The sequence below is a fragment of the Salvelinus sp. IW2-2015 genome, unplaced genomic scaffold, assembly GCF_002910315.2.
Source record: "Salvelinus sp. IW2-2015 unplaced genomic scaffold, ASM291031v2 Un_scaffold1687, whole genome shotgun sequence".
Lineage (NCBI taxonomy): Eukaryota > Metazoa > Chordata > Actinopteri > Salmoniformes > Salmonidae > Salvelinus > Salvelinus sp. IW2-2015.
Window position 1 is genome coordinate 1 of NW_019943086.1, and position 14,745 is coordinate 14,745.

The window sequence follows — 14,745 nt, forward strand, 5'->3', positions numbered from 1 at the left end:
GTCAGCGGTCAAACGACATCTCCACTCATCACTGTCAAACGCTCCCTGAACACTTTAGAAAGCAGGCCTTTCGAAAGCAGGCCTTTCGATTAAAAGCAGGCCTTCTAATCGACCTGGCCCAGGTATCCGTGAAGGATATTGACCTCATCCCGGCAGTAGAGGATGCCTGTTTTTTTTTTTTTTAATGCCTTCCTCACCATCTTAAATAAGCATGCCCCATTCAAGAAATGTAGAACCAGGAACAGATATAGCCCTTGGTTCTCTCCAGACCTGCTGCCCTTAAAACCTCTACCGCTTCTCTCTCCCGATCCGGGATCCTCCTCATCAAAAAAGCTGACTAGCCTAGCCTAGCCTAACGGGACAGGGATACATATATATAATTTTCATGAACCACACATAGCCAAACACACAACCACATATTTTCACCATGTTCCACCGCATAAGGTAGCTTTCACAAAACCGACAAAATAGAGATAAATTAGTCACTAACAAGAAACAACTTCATCAATGACAGTCTTATAACATGTTATACAATACATTTTATGTTTGTCGAAAGTGCATATTTGAGGTATAAATCATAGTTTTACATTGCAGCCACATCAAAAATAGCACCAAAGCAGCCAATAATTACAGAGAGCAATGTGAAATACGATAAATACTCATCATAAAACATTTTTGAAAAATACATGGTGGACAGCAAATGAAAGATAAACATCTTGTGAATCCAGCCAATATTTCAGATTTTTAAAAGTGTTTTACAGCGAAAACACAATATAGAATTCATATTAGCTAACCACAATAGCCAACACACAAACGCATTTTTTCACCGCAAAGGTAGCTTTCGCAAAAACCAGCAAAAGATATAAAATTAATCACTAACGTTTGGACAACTTCATCAGATGACAGTCTTATAACATCATGTTATACAATACATTTATGTTTTGTCGAAAATGTGCATATTTTAGCTACAAATCCTGGTTATACATTGTGAATACGTAGCAACGATTCACCAGAATCTCCGGAGATATTTGGACACTCACCTATCTGACCAAAGAACTCATTCATAACTTTACATAAAATAATACTTGTTGTATGGCAATGAGAATACACTGTTCTAATGCAACCGCTGTGTTCGATTTTTAAAAATAACTTTACCATAACATACAGCTTGCTTATTGTGAGACGAGCCTCACCAACACGGAGGAGAATAGGAGTCAACATTTTACACAGAATAACGAAATAAACACCATAAATGTTTTCTTACTTTGCTGAGCTTCCATCAGAATGTTGTACAAGGAGTCCTTGGTCCAGAATAAATCGTTGTTTGGTTTTAGAATGTCCATTTCTTCTGTCGAATTCGCGCCACAATGCTAGCCAAGGTTGCTAACATTCCCATCCTCTCTTGGCGCAAAGAACGGAAAACTCCAAAAGTCCCAATAACGTTGAATAAACTGATAAAACTCCGTTGAAAAAACATACTTATGATGTTATATCATATGTATCAATAAAATCAGAGCGGAGATATTCGCCGTGTATACAGACGCTTTTCAGAAGACAATGTCGAGCTCCCCGCGCGCCTCCAGACAAAGAAAATACCGGACGTCACTCCAAAGCTCTTATTCGACCTCAGATCAGCTAGACACCCCATCCACCTTCCACTGCTGCTTGACATCTAGTGGAAGGCGTATGAAGTGCATACATATCGATAAATAAAAGCCAGTTGAAGTAGTCAGGCCCTGAAACAGAGTCTCGTTTTTCAGATTTTTCACTTCCTGTATCGAGTTGCTGCCAAATGAGTTCTGTTTACTCACAGATATAATTCAAACAGTTTTAGAAACTTCAGTTGTTTTCTATCCAATAGTAATAATAATATGCATATTGTATGATCTAGAAATGAGTACGAGGCAGTTAATTTGGCACGATTTTTTCCAAAGTGAAACAGCGCCCCTATTGACAGCGTTTTAACCAACACAAAAACATTCCTATGGCGTTCTGCATTAGCATCGAACAGCCCCCGTGATATGCAACTTTCAGGGAAGTTAGAAACCAATATACACAGGCAGTTAGAAAAGCAAGGCTAGCTTTTTCAAGCAATTTGCTTCCTGCAACACAACTCAAAAGTTCTGGGACACTGTAAAGTCCATGGAGATAAGAACACCTCCTCCCAGCTGCCCACTGCACTTCAGGATAAGGAAACCCTGTCACCACCGATAAATCCACTATAATTGATCTTCAATAAGCATTTTTCTACGGCTGGCCATGCTTTCCACCTGGCTCCCCCTACCCGGTCAACAGCACTGCACCCCCCACAGCAACTCGCCCAAGCCTTCCATTTCTCCTTCTCCCAAATCCAGTCAGCTGATGATCTGAAAGAGCTGCAAATCTGAACCCCTACAAATCAGCCGGGCTAGACAATCTGGACCCTTTTTCTCTAAAAATGATCTGCCTAAATTGTTGCAAACCATATTACTGCCTGTTCAACCTCTCTTTCGTGTTCGTCTGAGATCCCAAGATTGGAAAACAGCTTCCGTCATCCCCTCTTCAAGGGGGGGCACTCTTGACCCAAACTGCTACAGACCTATATCTATCCTACCCTGCCTTTCTAAGGTCTTTGAAAGCCAAGTCAACAAACGATTACCGACCATTCGAATCCCACCGCACCTTCTCTGCTAATGCATCTGGTTTCAGAGACTGGTCATGGGTGCACCTCAGCCACGCTCAAGGTCATAAACGGTATCTTAACCGCCATCGATTGGAAACAGTACTGTGTAGCCGTATCATTGACCGCCAAGGCTTTTGACTCTGTCAATCACCACATCCTCATCGGCAGACTCGACAGCCTTGGTTTTCTCTATGATTGCCTCGCCTGGTTCACCAACTACTTCTCTGATAGAGTTCAGTGTGTCAAATCGGAGGGTCTGTTGTCCGGGCCCTGCGCAGTCTCTATGGGGGTGCCACAGGTTCAAATTCTTGGACCGGACTCTCTTCTCTGTAATACATCAATGATGTCGCTCTTGCTGCTGGTGATCTCTGATCCACCTCTACGCAGGCGACACTATTCTGTATACTTCTGGCCCTTCTTTTGACACTGTGTTTCAACCCTCCAGGCGAGGCTCAATGCCATCAACTCTCCTTCGTGGCCTCCAATTGCTCTTAAAAACAAGTAAAACTAATGCATGCTCTTCAACCGATCGCTGCCTGCACCTGCCCGCCTGTCCAACATCACTACTCTGGACGGCTCTGACTTAGAATATGTGGACAACTACAATACCTAGGTGTCTGGTTAGACTGTAAACTCTCCTTCCAGACTCACATCAAACATCTCCAATCCAATTAAATCTAGAATTGGTTTCTATTCCGCAACAAGCATCCTTCACTCATGCTGCCAAACATACCCTTGTAAAACTGACCATCCTACCAATTCTCGACTTCGGTGATGTCATTTACAATAGCCTCCAAAACCTACTCAATAAATTGGATGCAGTCTATCACAGTGCCATCCGTTTTGTCCACCAAAGCCCCATATCTACCCACCACTGCGACCTGTACACTCTCGTTGGCTGGCCCTCGCTCATACTGTCGCCAAACCACTGGCTCCAGGTCATCACAAGACCCTGCTAGGTAAAGTCCCCCCTTATCTCAGCTCGCTGGTCACCATAGCAAGCACCTACCTGTAGCACGCGCTCCAGCAGATATATCTCTCTGGTACCCCCAAAACCAATTCTTCCTATGGCGCCTCTCTTCCAGTTCTCTGCTGCCAATGACTGGAACGAACTACAAAATCTCTGAAACTGGAGACACTTATCTCCCTCACTAGCTTTAAGCACCAGCTGTCAGAGCAGCTCATAGATTACTGCACCTGTACATAGCCCATCTATAATTTAGCCCAAACAACTACCTCTTTACCTACTGTATTTATTTATTTATTTTGCTCCTTTGCACCCCATTATTTCTATCTCTACTTTACACTTTCTTCCACTGCAAACCAACCATTCCAGTGTTTTTTTTACTTGCTATATTGTATTTACTTTCGCCACCATGGCCTTTTTTATAGTTTTATTTATTTATATATATATTTTGTTTGTCTTCACCTCCCTTGTCTCACCTCACTTGCTCACATTGTATATGGACGTATTTTTCGCTGTATTATTGACTGTATGTTTGTTTTACTCCATGTGTGACTATGTGCAATTGTAAATGATAACGTGTTCTCAATTTGCCTACCTGGTTAAATAAAGGTGAAATAAAATAAATAAATAAAATATATGCCCTATGCTTTGAGGCTGCTCCACATGCCATCACTATCTACCCTACCTGTGCTCTTACCTCTCTTCTGTTCCTTCAGAGAAGTACATCTGTGATGCCAGTGGTACGTGGACAGCTTCTGGCAGCTTTTCACTAAACAGCCCAAAAGAGGAGGAGCATCCCTGATCAATGACCGGTGGGGCCATCACAGCAGCTCATGTAGTGGATGGCAATGAAGAAAGCACGTTTACGTTTTTCGGGGGGTGATGGCCCCACCCCACCGATGTGACAAAAGCAAAAGAAACTGATCCTGACGTGTTTGTCATGGTAATGGAGAAGATTATCATTCACCCAGACTACATAAAGGGCATACCTGGTGATGAACGCACGAACTACAACAACGACATAGCTCTCATCAGAATGTCTTCCAGGGTGAAGTTAGGGCCCAATGTTCTCCCCATATGCCTGCCTGAGGCTGATGGAGGATTCAAAGATCGTCAACATGCACTGTTTCAGGGTGGGGTGGGAAAGAGAATAAAGCTGAAACCAAAATTCTGGATAAAAGCCGCTTCTTGCTTACCACAACTGTGGGAAGATGCCCCCAAAGTATGTGTGAGGACACACCTGTGTTGTCTATTATTAACAAGCCAATGGTTTTCACTGAGAACATGTTCTGTGCAGGGGGTGATGGGACAGATAGCTACAAGGGGGATAGTGGAGGTCCATTCTTTCTCCCTATACTGGGATTAGGGAACAAGGACAACAGAMGGCCATATCGTCTGAGAGGCATTGTGTCCTGGGGTTCCCTTTGTGAACTGGGAAAGGATTCTAAAAAGGGTTACTACACCAAAGTGGAGAATTACTTAGACTGGATCAAGAAGACCATAGAGATTGAGGAGTAGAATTAATGTTGTGTTCCACAGATATATTTTAACCATCCATATCGTGTATAAGTTCTGTTCTATGGTATATACCATTTTCCAAGGAACAATATAAAATGTTTTGTGACCATGTATTGTCTAAGTATAGTTTCATATTTACAGATGTTGTTTTTCAGACATTAATCTGGACTGATTGTTACCATGTTTGTAAACAAACTGCCATGATCTGAATAAAGTTTAAACAGTTATTTAGAAAATGCAAAAACAAGAAAATTATAAACAATTTATGTATTAGAAAAAGCCTTGCAATTTTATTGATGAAATTATTGTTGATTTGACTAATTGATATGTCCCCATGCTAGTATTGTACTGTACATAATACATATGTTTTGCTGGAAATCCAATACATTTTTCTCAGTGAGCACTGTGATCAAGATAAAATTCCTATATAAATTATACACTAAGTGTACAAAACATTAGGAACACCTTCCTAATATTGAGTTGCCCTCAGAACAGCCTCAATTCGTCGGGGCATGGACTCTACAAGGTGTCAAAAGCGTTCCACAGGGATGCTGGCCCATGTTGACTCCAATACTTCCCACAGTTGTGTCTCGTTGGCTGGGTGTCCTTTGGTGGTGGACCATTCTTGATACACACGGGAAACAGCGTTGCAGTTCTTCACACACTCAAACCGATGTGCCTGGCACCTACTACCATACCCCGTTCAAAGGCACCTACATCTTTTGTCTTGCCCATGCATCCTATGAATGGCAGACATGCACAAGTCTCAATTGTCTCAAGGCTTAAAAATGCTTCTTTAACCTGCCTCCTCCCCTTCATCTACACTGATTGAAGTGGATTGACATCAATAAGGGATCATAGTTTTCACTTGGATTCACCTGGTCAGTCTACAGTGCATTTGGAAAGTATTCAGACCCCTTGACTTTTTCAACATTTTGTTACGTTACAGCCTTATTCTAAAATTGATTAAAAAATGTTTTGCCTTCATCTATCTACACACAATACCCCATAATGACAAAGCAAAAACAGGTTAATAGAAATGTTATTCATTTTGTTAACAATGATTAACAAAAAAAATTAAATATGGGGCTTCGAGTGGCGCAGCGTTTTAAGGCTCTGCATCTCAGTGCTAGAGGCGTCACTACAGACCCTGGTTTGATTCCAGGCTGTATCGCAACCGGATGTGATTGGAAGTCCCATAGGGCGGCGCACAATTGGCCCAGCGTCGTCCGGGTTAGGGTTTGGCAGGGGTAGGCAGTCATTGTAAATAAGAATTTGTTCTTAACTGACTTGCCTGGTTCAGTAAAAAATCACATTACAGTACATAAGTATTTAGACCCTTTACTCAGTACTTTGAAGCACCTTTGGCAGATATTACAGCCTCGATTATTATTGGGTATGACTCTACAAGCTTGGCACACCTGCATTTGGGGAGTTTCTCCCATTCTTCTCTGCAGATCCTCTCAAGCTGTCAGGTTGGATGGGGGCGTCACTGCACAGCTATTTTCAGGTCTCTCCAGAGATGTTTGATCTGGTTCTAGTCCGGGCTCTGGTTGGGCCACACAAGGATATTCCGAGACTTGTCCCCAAGCTACACCAGCGTTGTCTTGGCTGTGTGCTTATGGTCGTTGTCCTGTTGGAAGGTGAACCTTTGCCCCAGTCTGAGGTCCGGAGGCCACTGTGTTCTGGGGGACTTTCAATGCTGCTTTCAACTGTTTTGGTACCCTTCCCAGATCTGTGTCTCGGAGCTCTARGGACAATTCCTTCGACCTCATGGCTTGGTTTTTGCTCTGTTAACTGTCAACTGTGGGACCTAATATAGACAGGTGTGTGCCTTTCCAAATCATGTCCAATCAATTGAATTTACCACAGGTGGACTCCAATCAAGTTGTATAAACATCTCAAGGGTGATAAATGGAAACAGGAGGCACCTGAGATCAATTTCGAGTCTCATAGCAAAGGACCTGAATACTTTATTTTTTACATTTGCAAACATGTCTAAACTGTTTTCGCTTCATCATTATGGGGTATAGTGTGTAGATTGATGAGGAATTTATTCTATTTGATCAATTTTAGAATAAGGCTGTAAAGTAACAAAATGTTGAAAAAGTCAAGGYGTCTYAATACTTTCCTAATGCACTGTATGTCATGGAAAGAGCAGGTGTTACTAATGTTTTGTACACTCAGTGTATTAAAACAGGCTATACAGTTGATAATAAAAATAATGTGATGTTAAAAAACAGACTTAAAATGTATTTAATATGCTTCAGTTAAAGAAAATACTTAATTCAATAAAAAACACATCTAATTTGTATATTTTATATTTGCTGCTATCCTTGACAAACTCAAACATTTCTTGCATCATTTATACAGCCCTAATTTCCATTCTCCTCCATGGTCTTCTTGATCCAATCTACATAGTTAGCTACGTGGGTGTAGACCCCATATTGGCCTGGCTCTCCACAGTCAATTCCCCAGCTGGCGATCCCTGCTGCCCAGAAAACTCCCCCATACTTCAGGACATACGGCCCTCCACCATCCCCTGCACAGGTGTCCTTTCCACCATCTGGTAACCCAGCACAGAACATGCCATCTGTCAAATCAGGGGCTTCTCTCTTCTTCTTCCTCGCCTCATCAATAGAGCTTCTGCACTTCACCTGGTCCACCAGGGGAATCCGGACATACCTGAGGTTACTGGGCTTTTCATCATCATCTTTGAGGCCAAACCCTGAAACCCAGCTGAGAGAGGGAGGGAGGGAGACCGAGAGAGAAAGAGAGAGAAGCCCCGTTTATACCTGGTGCAAACATGGGTCCTTTGTTCTGATCTTGTCTACATTCAGATTGTGCCCACATTTCCAGAGGCTGCTGAGGGGAGGACGGCTCATAATAATGGCTGTAACGTAGCGCATGGAATAGCATCAAACACATTGGAAACCATGTGTTTGATGTTGTTGATACCTTGTCACATGCGCCGAATACAAAAGGTGTAGACCTTACAGTGAAATGCTTACTTACAAGCCCTTAAACAACAATGCAGGTTTAAGACAAATACCAATACAAATAATCTGGGTAGCCATTTAATTAGATGTTCAGGAGTCTTATAGCTTGGGGGTAGAAGCTGTTTTACAAGCCTCTTGGACCTAGACTCGGGGCTCCGGTACCGCTTGCCATGTGGTAGCAGAGATTACAGTCTATGACTAGGGTGGCTGGAGTCTTTGACAATTTTTAGGGCCTTCCTCTGACACCGCCTGGCATAGAGGTCCTGGATGGAAAGAAGCTTGGCCCCAGTGATGTACTGGGCTGTATGCACTACCCTCCTAGTGCCTAGTGTCGGAGGCCGAGCAATTGCCATACCAGGCAGCGATGCAACCCGTCAGGATGCTCTTGATGGTGCAGCTGTAGAACCTTTTGAGGATCTGAGGACCTATGCCAAATCTTTTCAGTCTCCTGAGGGGGAATAGGTTTTGTCGTGCCCCCTTCACACCTGTCTTGGTGTGCTTGGACCATGTTAGTTTGTTGGTGATGTGGACACCAAGGAACTTGACGCTCTCAACCTGCTCCACTACAGCACCGTCGATGAGAATGGGGGCGTGCTCGGTCCTCCTTTTCTTGTAGTCCACAATCATCTCCTTTGTCTTGATCACGTTGAGGGAGAGGTTGTTGTCCTGGCACCACACAGCCAGGTCTCTGACCTCCTCCCTATAGGCTGTCTCGTCGTTCTCGTGATCAGGCCTACCACTGTTGTGTCATCGGCAAACTTAATGATGGTGTTGAAGTCGTGCCTGGCCGTGCAGTCATGAATGAACAGYGAGTACAGGAGGGACCTGAGCACGCACCCCTGAGGGGCCCCTGTGTTGAGGATCAGCGTGACGGATGTGTCGTTACCTACCCTTAACACCTGGTGGCGGCCCATCAGGAAGTCCAAGATCCAGTTGCAGAGGGAGGTGTTTAGTCCCAGGGTCCTTTGCTTAGTGGTGAGCTTTGAGGGCAATTATAAAGTATCACAAAACTCCTGTGCTACACATGCTATTAAAATGTTTCTGTTATCCATCCACTGTGTCTGCATTGTGACCAAATTTCCTGGTCCCTTCATTTATTCAATAAATTCAACAGCTATTCTTTCAAAATAATATATATWTTTTTTAAGACACATATTGTTGTAATTGGTCAATGTCTGTCAATGATTTTAGAACGCTGAATAATGATGATGATTTAAATGATTTCTCTGTCCAGATCTGTCTACAAATGTAAGATTTACAGACACAATGTATGTCTGACTACCTCTGGAGGTGGGCAGGATGATCTGATCACAATCAGATCGCAATGTGTCTTTTGATTGTCTACACCTGTGTAATAATTTGGGCACAATCAGAATGTGGACAAGATCAGGACAAAGGATGCAAGTTAGAACCAAGTATAGACAGGGCTAGGGAGAGAGAAATGCCACATGCAGTATTATTTATTCCGTTTCCATTGCATTGAGGTAATTTTAGGAGAGAAAAAAATACAATGGAAACAGAAATAGAGAACGCCCAATAAATATACTGTCAAAGATCAAACATTTACTGTACAGGAGAGCCAACTCTTACCCAACTCTTCCAGTGGAGTATTCAGCACCCTTGCAGGCAGACACACTCGCAATTGTATGGGAACTACTGAATGTGAGTGGGTGTTGGAGCTTGATCAAGGCGCAAGTCTGTGTTGAAGGGATAACCCGTCTGTGTGTTGTACCCAGGTGAGGAAGAGAGGCCACTTCAAGAGGTGGAGACTGAAGGAGGTTTTCCACATTGTTGTCGCCAACGTAGGCCTGTTATGAAGTGAAGGAAAATGGTGTGTATTTCAGTCAGTTACTGCATTTAACTGCTGGTGGAAATAGTTGTTTCTTCAACTATAGCACTCAGAAGCATGTTTATTGTCTCACTCCTTCTCAATCTTTGTTATCTCAGATGTAGGGCCAGGAGTTTTTCTATGATAAGCCTATAATTCCGACCAGAGTTAATCAGAAAAAACTCCTGGCCCTATGTATTATGTAATCACTGCCATAATCATATTGCACTACCAGTCAGGTACTGGCCAGTTAGTTGATTTTCGTCTTGCTTTTCAACGGTTATCTGAAAAATGTGTAACCCTGTTTTTTAGTTTCCAGAAAATAACTGACAGCAGAGTAATCTAATTGCCCTGTAGTGCCATTGATTAACTAAGAAATCCTTAGGCGCTGACATTTAGACCCGTACTTACTTCAAGTGTTGCTGCAGCCTATTTTTGCTGGTCAGTAACACACATTTTTAATCTTAACACATTAGCACAGGAAATATCCCTAAGGTGTGGAAAGCAGCTTTGTTCTCGCCATACATAAGGGAGGGTGACAGGTAGTGATTTGGATACTATCACCCATCTCTAGGCTCCCTTGTCTGTAAGATCTAGTAATCTATAGTCAACAAACAGTTACATCTTTCTTTTCCTAACAGTATTTCTTTAGTACCATCAATCTGGTTTTAGATCTAAACACAGTACCACATCGGCCCACTATGCTTGTTGTAAATGATATCGCAAATGCCTTAGACGATAGAAAGCACTGTGCTGCGTTGTTTGTAGATTTGTCAAAAGCTTTTGACACTGTTAGACCATGCTATCCTTTTGAGTAAGCTGTCATCTATAGGACTGGGCACTGGTGCCTGCCGATGGTTTTAGACCATTCTAAAGATAGAACTCAAGCCGTCATGGTCGATGGGTTCAAGTCTGACCCCTTACAGTTACTTTAAAGGGTTCCTCAGGGTTCAATAATTGGCCCACTATTGTCTCACTTATATAAACAATATGGTGATGATGTCAGATATTGTTAAATCTCATTATATGCAGATGACACAGTGATGTACTCTTATTGCTCCACACAGCGGACCAAGCTTTAATGCAGTTGGAGTCTGATTTTAGGATACTACAGGGTCTCTTTTACAGCTTAAACTTGTTTAAAAGCTAAAAGAAAAACAAAGGTCTGTTTTTTTCTAGGTCTAAAACTCTCAGTTAAAAACACGTTTGTAATCACTAGCTTGGATGGTACCAAATCAAAAGGTCTCTGCATATAAATACTTAGGGGTATGGTTAGATGATAGCTTTCTTTTAAAAAACATGTTACTGAATTGGGAAAAAACTCAAATTCAAGATAGGATTCCTTTACAGAAACAGGGCTTGTCTGTCCTCTGTAAATAGGAAAAAAATGTGCAGGCTACTTTTATGTCCGTTTTAGATTATGGTGATTATTATCTATATGCATGCATCGGCAAACACATTAAAACCATGGATTGCTATTTACCATTGTGCACTCAGGTTTATTCACGGGTGATAGTTACAGAACTCATCGACTGTTATCCTATATCAACAGTGTGGTGGGGTCTCTCTATCTGTGAGCGAGAGCAACATGCTCTCTTGTTTATTTATAAAGCACTTCTTTTAAAAACTACCTCCATATATATCATCATTTAATTCCCACAAGATGTCTACTTAGATTTAAAGCCAGATCACAGATGTGGATTAATTAAGACTCATCGGTCCCAAGATTGGTGGACTGCCTTCAGTTCCTTTGCACCTTATTCATGGAACAAACTGCAGATCCAACTTAAGTTAGACACTCTGGTGTCCCTTGCCCATTTTAAACATGCTTATGGAGGATCAAAATATGATGTTGCTTGTGATGGTTTCTGTTGAATTGTGTATGTTTTGAAATGTTCTTGTCTGTATGTCTAAAACTGTACATGTCAAATGTTTACACAGGGCACAGCCGTAAAGAGATCCAGGTCTCAGTCTGTTTTCCCTGTTAAAATAAAGATAAAAAAAAATAAAATAATAATAACCAAATACTTTCACCTCTTCTTAATGACTTGGTTGTTATGTTGATGCACCAGACCATGAGCAGCAGTCAGGATCCARCTGTCCCCGATGACCATCCCTCCTGATCGCCCTCCTTCCACACTGAGAAGSATCTGCCAGGGAAATGTTCCTTTTGGAGCTACCTCTCCTCCCAMAATCCTCTGGTGTATTTCTATGGACACCATGGGTCTTCCACAGACTGGTGGATCAGGAAAATAACAAAATGTCTCTTCTCCTCTCAGCAATGGTTCAGATTCCACATTGGGTCCATTACTACTGTAGAAAAGCACACAGCCAAAGCACTCGCACAAAACAACAAAACATACAAACACATCTATAAGAGTTATATTCTAGAATATTTCTCACTTGTTTTTTGCTCTTCGTKCTCTTGATCCAGTCTACGTAGTTAGCCACACGGGTGTAGACCCCATATGTTCTAGGCTCTCCACAGTTAATCCCCCAGCTGACAATCCCTGCTGCCCAGAAATAATCACCCTCCTTCAGGATGTACACTACTCCACTGTCCCCCATACAGGAGTCCTTGCCTCCCTCAGAATTCCCAGCACAGAACATGTTGTCAGTTAGTGAAAAAGGAAAGAAATGTCAGTCTATCTCAATAGATTTTCTACAGATTGTCTGGTTCACCACAGGTAGAGGAACATACTTGAGGTTATTGGTAGCCATTTCAAGCTCTTTGAGGCCAAATCCTGAAATTAAGCTGAAGCAGAGAGAAAGAGAGAAGAACGGACATAGACATATAAGTTGTTGTACGACTCAACAATTTTAACAATCAATACAAAAATCTACAAATATGCACAAATTGAGTAAATGATTAACATGCAGATATTTGCAGTTGACTGTTTTAGACATAAAAACTATGCTTACCCATTCCGCCCAGTCTGGTATTTATCGTCCTTTGCTGGCAGACAAAGTGACATGATATGAGCATTGAATGTGATTGGATGTTTGAGATGGATCATGGCGATGTCATGGTCGTAGATTACATCGTCTACATTGTTGTATTCAGGGTGAATACGGAGAGGGGTGACCTCAAGAGGTGGAGACTGGATAAGGTTTTCCACATTGTTTTCCCCAACATATACCTTTGGAGAGGGTAAATTAGTCACACTTAAGATATACACTTAATCAGCAGTCAGACAGTCCATTTTTCCATTGTATCATATATATATATCTAGCATAGAAACAGATGAGTCAAGTCAGAAAGATAACCCATGTTTCTGCTCATTAACACACACACCTCACCATAGGAAACCGCATGGGAAATTGACCCAGGACATGTGCTGCAGTCGTGATCCAGCGGTCCCCAATCACTATCCCTCCTCCTCTTCCATTTACTATCAGCAACACCTGCCAGGGGAAGGATCCAGCTGGAGCTGGCTTTCCCCCCAAAATCCTTCAAAATCCTGGAAGGTTCACTGTAGGACACCCACACACTATGGACAGACAGAGACCCCTACTGGTCATCCAGAGACAGACTGATACACACACATGGAAAGAAAACATACGATACACAGTACACACATACACACACTCAAGGGTGAAACTGTGAGTTACCTGGGATACATTGAGGAATCAGTGAGCTGTTCAGGTGGTTTTTCCAATTTCCTTCTGATGAGCATGTGAAGTTTCCTGATGAACATGCGTGACAGAGATGTCATTACACGTTACATGCATTAGGCATTGAATAGTTGTAGTTGTTTAATTTACAAAAGAGACCTGCAGGTTGAAAATAGATGTCACTCTTGTGAAGAATATAAGGATGATTTTAGTCTCACCGTTATCTCCTTCAGAAAGACTATAGAACGGCTCATTGCAGTGGTACTGAATGACTGAGAGGTGCTGGTTCTGAGAGCCAGATATGAACATCACCCCTCCATTCAGTAACGGTTCAGGTTCCCCACAGCCAATCACTGCAGAAGAAACTGGAACCCAAAACTCACACACAGACACACCCAGCAGCCTGGACACACACTATATGGGGAAGGGGGAAGGGGAGATTTGAGACTAAGTGTGTCTGATCATAAAATAAGTCATGATCTCATAATCCATACATAATATGGGTGTAAATCACTGTAACTGAACATCTGTTTAATAATATTACAACAGCTTGAATCCAAGCAGGGGTGACATGGAAAATTAGCCATAAACAACCATAGAAACAACATCAGTAGACTCACCAGTTTTGAATAGACCCAGTCCATGACTGTGATTGGACATGAGAGACTATGGTGAATGAACCTGCTGTGTAAGACCTGAAGACCTCACTCTGTATATCACAGCCTCTCAGCCTTCCAGGTACTGTAGCTGACTGTTTGTTTTAGTGGGGAGTTTGACTAAAGAGTCTAAAAGTCATGTTAAAAAAACGTCTCTGTTTGACTTGGCCCAGAAAGATATCGACAAACTAAGTAGATTGACAGAGACGGACAGATGAGATGAGAAAAAAAATAAACAATCAAATGTATCTATAGAGCAGCAGTTGTCACAAAGTGTCATAWCTTCAATTTAAGCCTACTAGAAAGTGTGTGCCTTCCGACCTGGAGGGAAGCAAAAGTCATTCTGCTACCTAAGAATAGTATAGCCCCATTTACTCACTCAAATAGCTGACCAATCAGCCTGTTACCAAGTTAGTAAACTTTGGGGAAAATATTTTTTGACCAGATACAATGCTATTTTACAGTAATCAAATTGACAACAGACTTTCAGCGCGTATATA

General features: G+C 42.1%; 1 protein-coding gene, 1 long non-coding RNA gene and 1 pseudogene across 2 annotated transcripts in view; 1 reads left to right on the top strand and 2 right to left on the bottom strand.

The window, feature by feature from the left end:
• The first annotated feature begins 4,367 nt into the window (after window positions 1–4,367).
• Window positions 4,368–5,288, top strand: LOC112071698 (complement C1s subcomponent-like; annotated as a pseudogene).
• A 1,796-nt stretch (window positions 5,289–7,084) lies between these two features.
• The window catches only part of LOC112071699 (complement C1r subcomponent), a 19,206-nt gene continuing 11,545 nt past the window's right edge, over window positions 7,085–14,745 (bottom strand). Inside the window, exons 2-5 of the mRNA XM_070439483.1 lie at window positions 12,009–12,210; window positions 11,323–11,344; window positions 9,737–9,954; window positions 7,085–7,886 (exon numbers count right to left, since the gene is read on the bottom strand). Of these exons, the coding sequence (XP_070295584.1) occupies window positions 7,523–7,886; window positions 9,737–9,954; window positions 11,323–11,344; window positions 12,009–12,210 (806 nt within the window). The 3' untranslated portion in view covers window positions 7,085–7,522. The remainder of the gene's footprint in view (window positions 7,887–9,736; window positions 9,955–11,322; window positions 11,345–12,008; window positions 12,211–14,745) is intronic.
• On the bottom strand, window positions 13,378–14,734 carry LOC139024596 (uncharacterized). Its single transcript, XR_011475930.1, has 3 exons — window positions 13,808–14,734; window positions 13,587–13,661; window positions 13,378–13,465 (listed from the first exon to the last, which is right to left on the bottom strand). It is a non-coding gene; the product is annotated as an uncharacterized lncRNA (long non-coding RNA).